This window comes from Hipposideros armiger, unplaced genomic scaffold, assembly GCF_001890085.2.
Source record: "Hipposideros armiger isolate ML-2016 unplaced genomic scaffold, ASM189008v1 scaffold_335, whole genome shotgun sequence".
In the NCBI taxonomy this organism is placed as follows: Eukaryota; Metazoa; Chordata; class Mammalia; order Chiroptera; family Hipposideridae; genus Hipposideros; species Hipposideros armiger.
Window position 1 is genome coordinate 629,255 of NW_017731685.1, and position 15,994 is coordinate 645,248.

The 15,994-nt window shown below is 50.0% G+C and overlaps 1 protein-coding gene and 1 long non-coding RNA gene across 10 annotated transcripts in view; one reads left to right on the forward strand and one right to left on the reverse strand.

Annotated features, from left to right (window-relative positions):
• Window positions 1-15,204, forward strand: part of APBA1 (amyloid beta precursor protein binding family A member 1) — a 195,898-nt gene extending 180,694 nt beyond the window's left edge. For 8 of the 9 annotated variants that reach the window (XM_019661100.1, XM_019661099.1, XM_019661107.1 and 5 more), the window contains 4 exons: window positions 1,742-1,954; window positions 8,162-8,281; window positions 10,362-10,502; window positions 11,395-15,204. In XM_019661100.1, the coding sequence (XP_019516645.1) occupies window positions 1,742-1,954; window positions 8,162-8,281; window positions 10,362-10,502; window positions 11,395-11,466 (546 nt within the window). In that variant the 3' untranslated portion in view covers window positions 11,467-15,204. The remainder of the gene's footprint in view (window positions 1-1,741; window positions 1,955-8,161; window positions 8,282-10,361; window positions 10,503-11,394) is intronic. The other variant, XR_002126077.1, reaches the window with a different exon arrangement.
• On the reverse strand, window positions 539-11,380 carry LOC109392548 (uncharacterized). Its single transcript, XR_002126078.1, has 3 exons — window positions 11,188-11,380; window positions 10,849-11,056; window positions 539-625 (listed from the first exon to the last, which is right to left on the reverse strand). It is a non-coding gene; the product is annotated as an uncharacterized LOC109392548 (long non-coding RNA).
• Window positions 15,205-15,994: the final 790 nt, after the last annotated feature.

The following is a 15,994-nucleotide window of genomic DNA, read 5'->3' on the forward strand; positions in this document are numbered from 1 at the left end:
GGCTATTCTTTGGAAAGTGTAGGGGCTTGCAGCGGGCTGGGCCAAAGTTACAGAAACATGAAAGTCAGAAAGGTCAGAATGGCCCGGGGAGCCAGGAATGAGGCAGTATGGCTGGAGAAGGGGGTGCACGTAGGAGGGACAGGGATTCTCGTTCAAGGGATCTTGTGGGGAAAATGCACTCAGAAAAAAGAGTGTGGGGGGCGGGGGAGTGGGGTTCTAAGGAGGAATGTGTCCTGCTGGAGATGAGCTTCCTGCTGACCCACAGAGAAGCACTGAGTGACAGATCGAGGGACAGACTTCTCCCACATTGGGCCAAGGGAGCTGGCAGGCCTTGGTACCCTGTGCCGATCAATTATTGACACCAAGGTTGGATGCGGATTTATTAGTGTGTTCAGGGTATCATAAGATACCACAGTCTGGATGGTTTCAATGACAGAAATTTATTGTCTCCCAGTTCTGGACCCTGAAAGTCCAAGATCAAGGTGTCAGTAGGGTGGGTTCCTTCTGAGGGCTGTGAAGGAAGGATCTGTTTCAGGCCTTTCTCCTTGGCTTGTGGATGGCTGTCTTTTTCCCGGGTCTTCATGTTGTCTTCCCTCTGTGTATGTCTCTGTCCACATTTCTCCTCCTGCAGGGACATGGGTCACATTGGATTAGAGCCCACCCTAATGACCTCATTTTATCTTGGTTACCTCTGTGAAGACCCTGTATCCAAATAAGGTCACCTTCTGAGGCACTGGACATTAGAACATATGAATTTGGGGGAGGACACAATTGAACCCATAACTGGGAGGTGCGCTGTCTCCCATTAGGCTAAAGGAAATTCTCCAGGGTAGGGGCCCGTTGTGAACTTCAGCAGCCAGGGGAGGGAGACACCAGACAGTGAAGGGTCACACCCCAGCAGCCACCACTACGGTGTTTGAGCATATGTGTATCTGTGAATAGGAATAAGTAAACACACACACACACATGCTTTGTTGGATGCTTCCCGGAAGTGTCCTACCCCTTTGTGGTATCTCTGCAAACCTTACCAGATGGCAGGCATCCAAAACTAACTCCCATCTTCTCTGCCCTGCCAGGGAAAGCCACACAAAATTACACATAACTGGAGCATGGTCTTCCTGTTTGTTCTTCCAGCCTTTGGGTTGTGATAATTTAAGCATCTTTTTTCTTTTTTCTAAGCTTTCTACTTGCAGAGAAGTGTTTCTGTAACGTATTGGGTTGTCAGAAAAGTCATGACGTATTTTTCTGTGTTTTTCGTTGCAAAAATGCATCATGACTTTTCCAACAACCCAGTATATTTATTTTAACTCAAGAATGTTAAAGTTGGAGAGAACCTGTGAAGCACTGGAATAGGGGAACCAGTGCATAGAAACTGAAAGCTGTTTCTGGAAACCATAGCTCACCACCAAAGCCCCTACCTACACAGTCTCTTCTTCCAACCCCAACCCCAGGGGCCTATAGGGGAAAAAAAAAAGAAACCAGGATGCCCTTCGTGGTTATATTGCCAAGTCAAGACTGCTTATGTGGCACAAGAATTACAAAAAAAAGCATGGGCCTGTGATAAATTGCATCTAACATCCTCCAATGCCGTGAAATACAGAGAAGACAGGACTCTTGGGTTGGAGGTTTCAGGGAACTGTCTGTCTTTAGTCAAGACTAGAAGAGGGGAAATTGCTTTCATTTCTGTAGCTGCCCTGGATGGTTGCTGATTCAGGCTTTCTAAGTGTTTCTCTCCTTTCAGGTCTTCATAGAGAAGCAGAAGGGAGAAATCCTAGGTGTGGTGATCGTGGAATCCGGCTGGGGGTCCATCTTGCCAACCGTGATCATAGCCAACATGATGCATGGAGGGCCCGCAGAGAAGTCAGGGAGGCTGAATATCGGGGACCAGATCATGTCCATCAATGGCACCAGCCTGGTAGGCCTGCCTCTGTCCACCTGCCAGAGCATTATTAAGGTACCTGCAAGTGGGGGAAATCAACTTCTATTGCAGACCTGAAATGACAAGAAGTGTGACTGCAGTCATCATGAACATATTCTAACACTAGGCCCATCTCAGGCCTCACTAATCAATCACAGCACTTTCCCACTAAGCCCAGACTCAGCCTCAGCAGAATGTTTCTCAGCTCAGTAATCCAGATAATCACCTGGGGCAGTGGTTCTTGAATCCTACCCCCCAAGGGACATTTGTCCATGTCCAGAGACAGTTCCGCTTGTCACAACTAGGGAGGTGGAGATGCTACTGGCATCCAGTGGGTAGAGGCCAGGGATGATGCCAAACATCCTCGCATGCATAGGACAGCCCCACGGCAAAGGATTACCAAGCCCAAATGCCAACCGCACCGAGGTTGAGAAAGCCTGCCTTAGGGGTATAGAGTTCAGATGTGGGAGAGAGAAATCGGGAGAGGGAGGTGGATGAGGGAGTATTCTTGGGGACTTGACCTGGGTCTGGAAAGGTTTGGGGAGGAGGAACAGGAAGAGGGATAATCTGAGTGAAGGTGAGGCTGAGGCCTGGGTGGGACTAAGCAGGACCTCCTGAGGACTGGCGAGGCTGCATGCCAGCGCCCATGACACACCTGCCAGGCAGTGCTGAGCCCTTTACAGAGTCAACCCCCTCCTCGTGACAGACAGCCCACAGCTGAGTCATTAGAGACTCCAAATGACTTGCCCAGGACCCCCATTCCCACCCCTGACAAATAAGTCCAGATTTCCTGAGCCATCCCTCGCTGCCTCTGCAGGAAGAAGGCAGGTGAGGGAGGCTGAGACCCATGAGGGCAGCGCTGACTTCCCCGGGCGCCACACAGGGACTCATCCTCAATGGATTACACATAAAGGTGGAAACAGAGCTTGCTCAGAGGACAGTCAGCACTGTCTGAGCAATTTCCTAACGGAAAAAGGTGGTTTGTGTGAGTAGCTGACCTTTGATGTCTGTAAATGAAGCCTCTGTGGAATCTGAAAATTAAAAGGCTGTGTGGTGGTGAAAGAGATGTAAGTGGTGAAGATGGAGAGTAAGAAAAGCAGTGTGTCCACGGCCCCCTTCAGCAGAGAAGCACTCAGCGGGCAGGCCCCAGCTAGGACACTGCTGCCCTCCCTCAGTGCCCGGATGCACCGCTGTGTCCAAGGAAAAATGTGACGGGCCCAATGCTCCCCGCTCCACTGATTTCAGCTGGAACGGCGAGCACCAAATGAAGACATTTCGTGGGTTTGATTAGTTTTATGTTTTAATTCCGTGTACAGAACACCCTTTCTGCCTACATCTGAGCATCTGCCCCTCCCTCCCCACCTGGGGCACTTGCAGGAAATGTTCTGGGCTTCTCCATGGTTTCCTGTTAGCATTGCTTGTTTCAGTGTTGTGTCGGTGCTCCTTGCGAGGAATTTAACAAGCAACTCTCACCCAGGTAAATCAGTGCTTCGCAAACTGATTTGAATCACCCAGGGGTCTTGTTAAAATACAGGTTCTGGTTCAGCAGGTCAGGGGTAAGATTCTGCATTTTCAACAAGCTCCCGGGTGGTGACATCACCAGTCTTCAGGCTGTGCTTTGAGGAACCAGGGTCTAAAGCCGCGCATTCTGTGTCTTGCCACTTTCATGTTTGTTGACCTTTTTGTCCCCTAGTGGTAGGAAATAGAATACATTTCTAGAATAGAGTTATAGGTATGGAATTGTTTTACTTGCTTTCTTCCCTAGTTCTTATCTTTCCTGTCATAGCTCCTAAACCATAATAATCAGTAGGCAAAGCATGCCAGCAGCCTGCCTGTTCATTGCCTCCATGGCCCTTCCCTCCTGGGTTTTCTTTTTCTTTTTTAAACTAGAGCACCGCTCCCCATTCCTGCTCCACGGGATCACCCTGGTTCGGCTTCCCTGTTGCCATAGAGACCATTCTGGCTTCTCTCCTCCCCCCCCTACTTCCCTCCCTTTCCCCTCCCACCAGATTTCTTAATTTGCTGCACCATTCCGCCGTTGTCATGGGGACAAAATGACCATTTATTTAATTGGCACCTCCAATAAAATGATAGCTCAGAGATCCAAGCTAATGAGACCCAACTTGAAGCACTGATTAGAAAGAGCGGAGCAAGTGCACGGTCTGATTATTTCCAATTGCCATCCCTCCAAGCCTCGTCAAGCAGCGCATTTCTCCAGTCTAGAAATTCTGTCACCGAGGGACAAATCCGGCATCTTAAACCAATTCACACAAAAGGAAGGAACCCACCGGAGCAATGTGAACGTTTTAGGTACCATTGAGAAAATAACGTCATTTTCTTGCTTTTCAGTATGCTCTCTAAGGTTTTCCTGTACCTCACAAACATACCTACTTAATAATCCCAGTGGTTAATAGGTGTAAGCGTTTAAAGCAGGTGGCTTTGTCGGAAGGGCTGTGATTCTAACTTGTTTGCCCGTTTTTGGCATTTTTTGCTCCGGTTTCCCACATATTCCTGGTCTCATGGTGGAGAGAGAGCCCGCTGGCTGCCTGCCGTCTGCCCGGCAGCCCTCCCCTGAGCTCCTGGAGGCCGCCCCACCCCTTCCCAGTGCCCATCACATTTCCTGGCACACAGCAAATGATCAATTAATATTTATTAAGGGAATGAAAAGTAGGACGCGCTCACAGGAGAAAGAAATATATGCCTGAATGGTATCTGAAGAAACTCCCCCCCACTTTCTGCAAAAGAAACCTATTTTTAATTTTAAAAATAGGTGTGTTTCTAAGCATAATGGTTGAGATGTGGTATTGTCAGCAAACACATTTAGGAAACATAAAAAAGCATGAAAAGGAGTGAAATCATAGACATTAGAAGTGGAAGAGAGCTTAGTGGATGTCACCGTTTGTTTTGCCGATGAAAAAAGATTGAGGTGGGAAAAGGGGATAGCGGGGTGTCTGAGACCCCCACGGAACTGTGGTGGCAGGAATATACTTGAGCCCAGGTCTCCTGACACAGCAGAGTCCTCCTTACCAAGCCTTGCTGTTAGCAGCAAAAAGCCAGCGTGTCCCCCGTTAGCATGGACAACGGACCTGCTGCCTGGCCAAAGACCAGGAAGATTCACTGTCGGCTCATCCCTTGGCTGCTCCACTTTGAAATCATCATTCCTTGAACCAGAGAAGTTTCCCAGAAATGTTCCAGAAACCACGGGGAGACGCTGGTAACGGCTGCCTGTGTGTGTACCCCAAGTCACCATAAGCCACATTACAGCCATTGGGAGGCTCAAACCCCACAGAAAAACAGCAGTTCAGAGCACGGAGGGCAGAAGCCAAGCCGCTGGAGGTGGAAGATTAAATGGAACCCCTCAAAATGCACACGTGGAGAGGACAAAGGCAGAGAGGAAGCCAGCAGCAGGCGCCCTGAAGAGCTCTCGCCAGGTAGTAAAGCCAGATGGGGAAACATGGCCCCCGTGCAAGGCTGGAATAAAGGACCTGGGGACACAAGTTTGTTCTGTTGCTCTTTCTGGCTTCTTGTTGAGCAAGCCTTACTCATGGATGCATGGCACAGTCTCTCCCATGGTCTATGTGGTGGACCATGGTGTAGGAGGAAACGCTGTGGTTTTGAACACAGACAGACCTGGGATTGACTGCTGCTGTGGGTGAACATGGATGAGTTATTTGGTTTCTATGAGCCTCAGTTTCCTCTTCTAGAAAATGGACATAATTATAGCTGCCAGTTTGTCCAGGAGACTGAAGGAGATAGCTCCTGCGATTCTCCAGGTCAGTACCTGTCAGGAAGTCAGTGTTCAGTGACAGATGGTTCAGCTGGTTTCATCATCAGGATGCACTGTGAGGGACAGTGATTTTAGGGGTGCTCACACATGGTACAGACAGGCAGATGGCCGACTGGCCATCAGGCCAACCAACTCTCCCACAAGCCATCGTCCCCACCCAACATTGCTCGCTCCTGCTCTCATAGAGCACACCGGCCACAGGTGTCAGTAGTAAATGGACATCATTGGCTCTAATCATCCCTTGGAGAAAGTCAGTCACCTGGGTGCAGGTGAGTTCATTGTTCGGCAGCAGAAGTCTATGCCAGTGTGTATCCCTAGAAGTGTGTATAGAGTCACTGGGAGTGTGTACCGCACAGATTGTTGGGTCCCATCCCTGTCGTTTCTGACTCAGTAGGTGTGGGTGGACCCCAGGCTGATTTCTAACAGAAGTGGCCAGGCCTTGCTGCTGCTGCTGTTGCTGGTGTGGGGGCCTCTTTTCGAAAACCACTGGTGTACCCTGTTGGCCAAGCATAATAAAGCCAGACTACCAGAGGCCAAAAAAAGCCCCTATCATCCCTCAATCTAAAGCATATCTTCATTACTTAGAAACAAAAGGTGTGTGGGTCACTTCTGCCCCTCAGAGAGGCAGGTCGCACTCTTGCCGCAAATTCAGTGGGTGCTGAAGTCATCTAATACCAGTTTCACCTCTGTGCTTGGCAAGATGTTTGTGAGATAAGCAGAGGCCTAAGCAGGGGAGCCGTCATCCCAGTCCTGACCTCCCACGGAGAGATTTTGCAGACTGGTCAAGGAGTGAAGGCTGGCAGTGGGGGCTGTGGAATTCACAGGTTTCTATTTATAGAAGACGAGGCAACCCCCTTTCAGACTGAAATGGATTTGTCATTGTTCTCCCGGGCCTCTCTGTCCACTCTGCCCATCGAGGGCACACACTGCACCTGTTTGTGAATCGATCGAGCGCTGTCTCCAGGGGATAGAGTGGACTTGGGGGAATAGAGCCCACCTTTTCCTGAACACCTGTCCCTCCTCTGGTGGCTGCTGTCCCTGGAGGAGAGGCTCCCCACTTTGCCCCACACACACACACACACAGCACCAGCGTTTAGGAATAGCCTCCCCCCTTCCCCTCTGACCCTGAGGAGGAGAGGGCTCATGGCTGACCTTGAGCCATTTCCCAGTCAGCTGGCCTCGCTAGATGGGGGTCCAGCGGGACAGGCATTTCCCGCAGAAACGCTGAAATCTCCCTAACTCCGCTCTCAAAGCAGGGCCACCAGCCACAAGCCCTGTGGTCTGCTTACCTACCACAGGGTGCAAAAGTACCATCCTTTTCTCTGTGTGCCATGACTTGTGAAGGGTCAGACAGTAGCTGCTATAGGCCTTTGGGGCTGGACAATCCGTCACGCAGCAGTTTTAGCTGAGGCCAAGCAGGCAGTCTCTGGGAGACCTGGGAGATGGGCGTGTATTCCAGGGCTGAATTACGTTTGTTTGGCACTCTCCTCTTGGGGTGAAGCTCACAAGTTGGTGGTAGGACGTGTAGGAGCCAACACTTTCCCCTGCCTGAGTGAGGGAAAGTGCAGCTTTGTGATGATCATCTAGGGCTCTGGTCACTGTCATGCATATTCAGGGGATAGGAAGGCAGGCCTGAGCTCAGCATAGACTAGGATGGAGTGGAGGAAGCTCTCTGAACAGGCTCTGACACCAGACCAAGTCCCTGTGTGATCTTTACAGACCACTTTTCCCTCTGCACTCCATTCTGATTTAGAGAGAGGGGCATCTTTGCAAGGACCATGAAACGTCAGACAATCTCCCAAGTCTTATTCTGTTCTTCCTTCTCATCTTGTTCCTCCCACCAGCACCCTATTCATTCTCCCAAGGAGGCTGTCACTGAAGGGAGTCCTGCCTGCTCCCTGCTTTTCCCCAGGTGCTGGTGGGAATGTTGATAAAATCTAACAGGCAGAGACAGAGGATGGGGAACCCGGAGCGTCAGAGACAGAAAACAAGCCTCCGTGACCTGGGCCAGTGGCTGTGAATTCGACGTTCTTTGTTAGAAGAGGAGGAATCGCTCGAGGTTGCCTTTCGGAGAAAAAGTCTGTTTGCCACTTGTCTGTCTCCTGACCAGGAAAGAGAGATTGTGCACCGTCCATCTTTCCAGCCCGAAAGGACGTGTGGCAGTTTTCCTCTTAGTGGCACAGACGACCACTTTGTTCAGGTCCTTGGAACACAGCCCGTTTCCCCAGATGAAGACATTGCCCACAGACACCGGTGTCCGCACGGAGGAAAGGACTGCGTGTAAAGCAGGCGGTTTCTCCCCTGAGCTGACACAGTCTAGCAGTGGACTTCGAGTACTCTCGGAGTCAAAGAAATAAGTCTCACTGGGGCTTCTTTTGCCTTTGGCGCTGTCTGCTCCAATCCCTTCTGTCTGCCTCGGTGGTCACCATGTCCACTGCACTTTGTTCCCTTTTCAGGGCTTGAAGAATCAGGCCCGGGTAAAGCTGAATATCGTGAGGTGTCCTCCGGTGACCACCGTGTTGATCAGGAGACCAGACCTTCGCTACCAGCTGGGTTTCAGCGTCCAGAATGGAATTGTAAGTACCACTCCATAACCTTTTCCAAAAGTCTGACAAAAATGTGGCACAGCGTTTGTTTGGTTTAAGCTGGTCAGTTCCCTGACAGAATCCAGCGAGGAAGGGGATGAATGGGAGAAGGCAGGCCCAGTTTCCTCCGTGGACAGAGAACTCTGTGCCTTTCCATGGGAGAAGAGAAAGGCCCTTCTCTGAACCCTGGCCCTCGGAGCCCGAGTCTCTCTGTGACTCTGCAGGGTGGCCCTCCCAGCTGCCAACTGGAGATCATTTGGAATGTACCAGCAAGGGCTTCTTTCCTGTCTAGCTCGGAGGGACTGCCACCCTGTCACCACCCTGTCAACACACTCAAGCCCCTGCAAAGCTGCTTCTGCTCCCTGGGCGTGGAGCACTGGGGGCTGGGCTTCAAAGCAGCCTGTGATTCCAGCTCACAGCCCAGGCTGAGAACCTCTTCCGGCCCCCAGTGCTGCTATGTGTGACGGGTCTGTGCTTTGCCTTTTTAACCTCAGTTGGCACTTTGGGGATACAGAGTGTTTTTGTCACTTGGGTGTCTGCCTTAAAACAATATTTCCCTTTTTTCTTTATCGTGGTAAAACCTACACAACATTATACTGACCATTTAAACCATTTTTTAAGCGTACAATTCAGTGGCAGTAAGTACATTCACAAAGTATTATGACCATCACCACTATCTCTTCCCAGAACTTTTTCTTCATCCCAAACAGATATCCATACTCAATACCACTTCCTTGTTGTCATTGCTTACCTGTCTGGACTCACAGTTATTCTGGATTTGAGTGGCAAATCTGTCCTCTATCTGTAACCTTCTTGATTTTGCAGATTTTGGATATGACCTCCCTCTCTTTGCATTCATCCTTCCAGATAGAAAAATTCTATTTTTTTCTACTTAAATTTCAATTAAGAGTTGTAGGTAATCAAAAATGTATTCCAAGTTATAGCTTAAGGTTTGAAAATAGCCATTTGAGGTTCCCAATCGGAGTTGAAAAATCCACCCATTTCATCTTTGTACATATATAGCCTCATGTGCTTTTTGGAGAGGATCCTGGGTCAGTCTTTATAGTTTGGGTCTGATGACATATTTTTATCTGTTTATACTTCCTTGTTTGCTCTGTCCATATTTGAATAATATTAAAAGTTCAGATATGAACAAAGGGTTGTTCTATATCAATGTGGGTCTATTGGGGTCCTCTTTTTTCTTTTTTTAAAGCGTGGGTAGCACCTAAGGAATCATTGACCCAGAGTACGTGTCAGGTTGAAGGCTTTCACACGCTTACGGACACAGGAAGTGTTGTGACAAGATGTTGCAGTCTCCCCTGCATGGACTTTTAAATAAAGGTGCACAGTCTGGAGTGAAAAGCCAGCTTTGTAAATTCAAATCATATTCTTCTTGGGAAATTCCAGTTGCGTTGTGTGTGAGGTGGGGGTGGCTGTAGCCTGCGGTGTGGAGCCCAGTGCCCTCCAATTGAGGGAAGGGAAAGCAGGCTCGTTTCCAGCAGCTGCAGCACCTGCCCACCCACTGGGATGAAAACCAGGCACATCGTCATTTCTGTGAGTTGGGAAAGCGGAAAGGAGCAGCTCCCCTCCAGCAGGCACACTTAGGAACACCAAGGGGGGTTCCAGCCCCTTTGGCTCAGGTAACTGTGACCCTAAAAAGCAGCTGCTTGCATTATACAGTTTGACATTTGAGTCCCAGGGGTGATTGTGGGAAATAATATTCACCTGAGGTATACAAGCTGACAGTTTGAAAAGCATTCACAACCCAGTGACAGGCCCAAACAGCTCTTTTTACAGGACCCAGCTGGAGTGAGTAGTCAGAATTCAGTGTCTGTGAAATCCAGTGACGCGCTAACGTTCCCTGTGCAAAGTGCATGAACAAAGTGACCCACGTGGGCATATGGAACCCTATATCCTGTGAAAAGAAACAAAGAGATTCCAATGCCCAAAACCTAATCATGGCAGCTTCTCAGGGATGAGAGTGCAGGGGGCAGGGGGCTCCGGAAAAGAGTCTTCTCTCCCCACCCAGTTCCCTGCCCAAAATGGCTAACTTGACCTTTTACTCTGATAGATCTGCAGCCTCATGCGAGGGGGAATAGCCGAGAGAGGAGGCGTCCGTGTGGGACACAGGATCATTGAAATCAACGGACAGAGTGTGGTCGCCACCCCACACGAGAAGATTGTCCACATCCTCTCCAATGCTGTGGGGGAGGTAGGACCGGGGTCCAGGGCGGAGGTCCTCGGGGGCCCCTCGCCTCATGCTCACCTGGGCCCTGATCAGGCCTTCCAGAAAGCGTCCTTCCCGATCCTGCAAATTCCTCAACAACCAGAACGGTCTGCCTCAGGCCAGATTTTAAACCCCTTCATGGCCTTCACCCTTTGCCCAACCCCCTTCTCCCCTGGTAACCACCTGTCTCTTCTCTGTATCTATGAGTTTGTTTTGGAGGATGTAGTGCTGAGGGTGTAATACTGAGTAAATAAGTCAGAAGGAGAAAGACAAATACTGTTTGATCTCACTTCTGTGTGGAGCCTTAAAAAAGAAGAAAAAACAAACTCACCTTCTCTTTTTAGCTCTCAGCTTCTCTCCAGGGCTGTCCAGTTCTCTCCATTTTTTCCATCTCACCAGATGCGCCTGGAAGACTTAAGTTTCAGATTCAAGGCTAATCAACAGAACAGGCCTCCAGAGGGGTCTGCCTGGCACACCTGGCATGGACTCGACTTAGGTCCTAATGGCTGTTCCAGGGCTGATTTCCTGAGCCGCCCCACCTGTGAGGAGGGAGCAAGGCAGGAGCAGTCAGAACCCCACAGCCATTCTACTTCCGTTTTAAGAATTCTCTCCTTTAAAAAAAAAACAGCCTGTGAGAGCAAGAGCATTTGACTGGGAAAATAAACCTTACCTGGTTTTCGTTGTTACTCTGTTGCCCCTAACGTTATAGAAAGCCTGTAGATTCCACTCTTCCTGGAGGCCACGTGGGTCAGGCCCCTGTTAGTAATGGGGTTGAAGTGCGTATCTTCAAATCCCCCCATGGTGACAAATTCCGCCTCTCCCCCCAGCCCTGGGCCCCCGAGCCTCAGACCCTGATAACTTGCGCTTCTGCCCTCAGATACACATGAAGACCATGCCGGCTGCCATGTACAGACTGCTGACAGCCCAGGAGCAGCCCGTTTACATCTGAGGCCCCGCCCACCGCCTGGCGGCATGCATGGAGGACTCTCCTCACTCGTGGTGTGTTTCTCGTGCTGCATCTGTGTGCCCACTGAGACATTTCCCTCTCATGCCCAGCCTTCTGTCTTGCACAGGAAGGATGAATCCTCAAAGACCTCTTTGTTCTCTGTCTGTCTCCAGTTTGCATCTTTATGTTTAATACCTGGGGAATTTTGTATGTACTCCCTTGAGGATAGAGAGCAGCCAGTATCCACCTGGTGTCTTCCCAGGACTCGACTGTCCTGAAGGGCCCTCAGGGGGGCCCGAGGAGGGCTGTCACTGCCCACGGGGGAACCCTCCCTTCTCAAGAGGTGCAGACCTCTTAGAAGGAGCTCCCAGGGGCAGCAAAGAAGCTGTTTTAGCAGTGCCTACAACTCAATCACTGATCTCTGCTCCCCTAGAGTCAATGTGTGGGAACATGGTAGTAATGGGGGACCAGCCGTGTCTTTAAGGATATGCCCTGCCCGCCCTGTACTTGGGGCACCATGCATAATTTCTGCCCAGAATCCTGAGCCAGCCTTATGCTTCTCCTATAGCTAGTGTTAGTTTCAACATAATTGTGTTTTCTAATAGGAGCCTCCTTACCCAAGGATACAAGCGGAACTGCTTTGGACAAAGATTACCATCACGTTGTCGGCAATTTCTGGGACAGCTGTAACTTCCCCAGCTTGTCCTGAGGTCACAAATCGTTAGATAAACATGGGCAGGTGCTTTCTATGTTCCTCTATATCACACACCCTTATGTACACATAGACTCACTTGCATGTATATCGCCCTCTCCTTGTCCCCACCACCCAGGAGGCACACGGAAGCCCTGGAAAACCCACATCACCTCTCTGCAAGGCCCTTTCCCCTGGCAGGGGAGACCCACAGGGGCTGATCAGCCCTGTCCCCAGAGAGACGCCCCTTCAGTGGCCGAGGTCTGGCCCTGCCAGCGCCACCTTGGCTCAAAGTGTTCTCCTAGTGGATTTCCCTCACCCCCTCCCCACCCCGCCACACACACACATGGAATCTGGAAAGGCTTTGCTCACCTTGAGGATGAGGATGTGGGGGATGTGGGTACATCATGGTATACTTCCTGGCCCAACGCAGGACTGGCTTTTCTTTCTGCACAGGGCCACTAGGTGGGATGTGACATTTGAAAGGCTAGAAGAGTACATAAACCGCAAAACTAAGGGGACAATGATGACCTCAAGGCATGCCTAAGAAATCCCCAAATGTGTTCCAAAAACATCATCTTGCTGCCTCCTGGGTCTGAGAGTTTAATTGGTGTGGAACGTTACGTGTTTTTATCAGGTGCCTCATGTTTATAGGTTTCTGTCTAGTTCAGTGCAGACATTTCAGTAACATTATCCTGAGCCAGTTCTTACTTATTCTTGGTCCAAAGAGCATTTTGTTTTCACATGGATGTGGTGTAGCTTGGTTTTGTTTTGTTTTGTTTTGTTTCATTCATGACCTCAGCGGAGACAGGGAAGAGAAACTATTTTATAATATTAATATAGCCCCTGTTCTCCGCATCTGGGATATTTATGTTGTGTTTGTGGAAATAGGAGCGCAGTGAACACATGTTGCATAGTATGTAATTATAGGTTGAATGGAGGGATTGGAGGGAGGGCGAGAAAAGTTACTATAAAGAAGAGGTTAGGAACAGGAGACTTATATCAGAGAGCTAGCTGGATGCGGTCAGTTCCCTGGGATCTCTGTGCCTTTGGAGTTTTCCGTTTAGAGTCAGGAAAAGTTAAGGTTTCCAAGGTGGCAGTGGCTGATCTCTCAGTTTGTGGTGCAACAAGCCCTGAGGAAGAGGGGCCGTGCTGCCCAAACATCATCTCTGGGAAAGGGCCACCTCTTCTCCAGGGGAGCCAGGTGGGCAGTCAGGAACCATGGCTCCAGGTTCTCCATTTATCAAACTATAGAGTGTCTGATAACTTAGAGTCAAAAGTTCATCTTTCCTCTACCAAAAAGAGAGAGTGAAACACAAATGCAGTGTTATGGGTGGTGTTTCAGGCATCAGGAGCCCTGGGGAATCGTCGGGGGGCTTGTGTCTGTCTGCCCCCAGGTAACCACTCGGGCTGCCGGCCCAAGGACCTGTCCAGAGGCCCGCCCAAGACTGGCCAGGGACGGGAGCTCAGCCAGCGTTCCCTGTGCAGCCTCTCATATAATTACAATGCAGTGTCTTTGCCCAGGGAAGAGAGGAGAGAGAACACACTTTCTAATGCTCCTGCACAAAAATCTTAGTTTTGACAGGTGCCGAAAAAGCCAGTTAGATAAGCTGTCCTAGAAGACTAATGTATTTTAGCCTAAGAGAGAGATTATTTATCTACCACATACCTTCATGTTGATAAAAGTGGCTCCTCCCATCCAGATAGCTCGTTTCTGGAGCTCGGTACCACCGGGCTGATGTGTATTCTTTCCCTTCTCCCCCATTGGATGAAGGACTTTAATCTCCCTTTGGTTTACCAAGGAAGTGGCATCTTAAATGTTAGTAACTCCATTTTTGAAAGTCTCATGGGAAATGGCAGTCAATACCCCTTGATATCCCGCTATGTATCATTATGTATGTAAATATCTGAATACCCCCTGTAATGGGGAAGGCTATATACAGAGCATCCCAAACACGGCCCTGGCAAAAAGCCACTCTGGCCCCTCGGCTGGGACATGCTGGTGATTCAGCTTTGGGGACAGATTCTCAGATTCATCTACCCCTCCGGGTCTGGTGCACCACACACAAGGGTGCACCAGAACCCACTCCGCCTCTGCCTTCTCAGATTCAAACATGTCAGGGAGCCACCTCCAGCCTCAGGTTCCCGAGAGGAAGAAGCCCTGAGAGATGGATGCTTGGAGCCCCTTCCCCTCACCAGATCAGGCCCAGCGGGGCATGGGGCCCATCCTGGGGCTGGACTCCAAGGCCCTACAGACGGCTCTGCTTTGTAAACATCGCCCATCCACGCCGGCCTCAGAGGGTCCCAGAGTAACCTACTACCTCCCCCATTGCTCCTGTCGCCCCCAGACCCCCACCTGCAGGCTGATGAAACCCATCCACCAGCCCTTCTTGGGTCCTTCAACCTAGGGGTGTGGCTGTTACCACTGTTTACAACCAAGGGCCCCTCCCCTTAGCTGTGTTTACTCTCCCACTTACACGAGGCTGCTTGTTGGTTTGAGTCTTTGTTTGTCTGCTCCTTTCCTGGTTTGGCCGACTTGACCACACACACACACGCGCACACACACACACACACACACACACACACACACACGCGCACGCCCCTGAATCTCCATCCCCCCTCCATCAAGGCAGCGCGGGAGGACGGTGGGAAGGAAGTTTCTTGTACATATTCAGCAGCCCCTAGAGTATGAACTTGTACTATTGTTCTGTAAAGAGGGTGAAATAGAGCTTATTGTAAAGCGTTTGGGAGACGTAGAGTATTGTATTTGTAACAATATCGTTCTTTGTATACACAAAACTCAATGATCTCTATATATAAATATAAATAAATATATAAATAAAGTATATATCCACGTGAGCCTGGAATGTGGACGCTGCACACCCACCGAATGTACTTCCTCTGGCAGTCTGGTCACCGGGCGCAGCCCGCCCTCCCCTCCGTAGTGTTTCGGGGATTGTGATGTATTTAACGTTCTCTTTTCTTTATTTAACTGAACGCTAATGTCTGTTAAGAGTTGCCGCAACAATAAACAAGAACTTCACTTCTTGGCCCTGGCTGAGTATCTTACTGTTGCAGGGGTGGGACAGGATGGGACCCAGGCAGGGGACAGATTTTGTCTTTTTCCCCAACAGACCCACCCCCTGCCCATCCTTTGAAGCCTGCTTGGTGCCCAGAGCCCAGGCGTTTTCTAAATGGACATGTTCTGCGGAACCAACTCGGTTTTAAACACGATCGTCTGTATCACCTATTACAGCTAATATTCCAGTCTCGTCGGCCTCCTAAGAGCACACTAATGGGAAAAGGAACCCTCCGGATTTCTCAATGAGGAAAGGGAAACAGGAATTAGTTACCTCCACCCCCTACCCCCCAAAAAAATCTCCAATGAGGGAAGATGGCCTTGGTTAGTGGATAGTGGAAGGGAAGCTGTGCCCTGGGAGAGGCTAACCTGAAGATGACTGAGTTTCTGGAACATTTTTCTGATGCTCCTTGTAATTCCGCTTTTTGAAGCTTGCCAGGCATGACCTCTCTGCTCCCAGGGGCATGCTGGGGACACTGGAACCCCAACGCAGAGCACCCAGCCCTGTTCCTAAAGCAAACTGCCCTTAATGCTTTTTCTCTGCAAACATCACGGCCCGTCTTCCCTGGGAAGCCCACCACAGTCCCTGGGGCTGCTGTTGTAAACGTTTCCAGAGGCCAGGAAGCCTGAGAAAGAGGCCCACAGCTCCAGAATTACATCAAGAGTTTATTAAGGGAACTGACAAAAGCAGAGTCTTGGGTGCCAGCGAGAAGGTAGATTTCCGCACAGAAAGGGGACGGAGGCCTGATATATGTAATCAC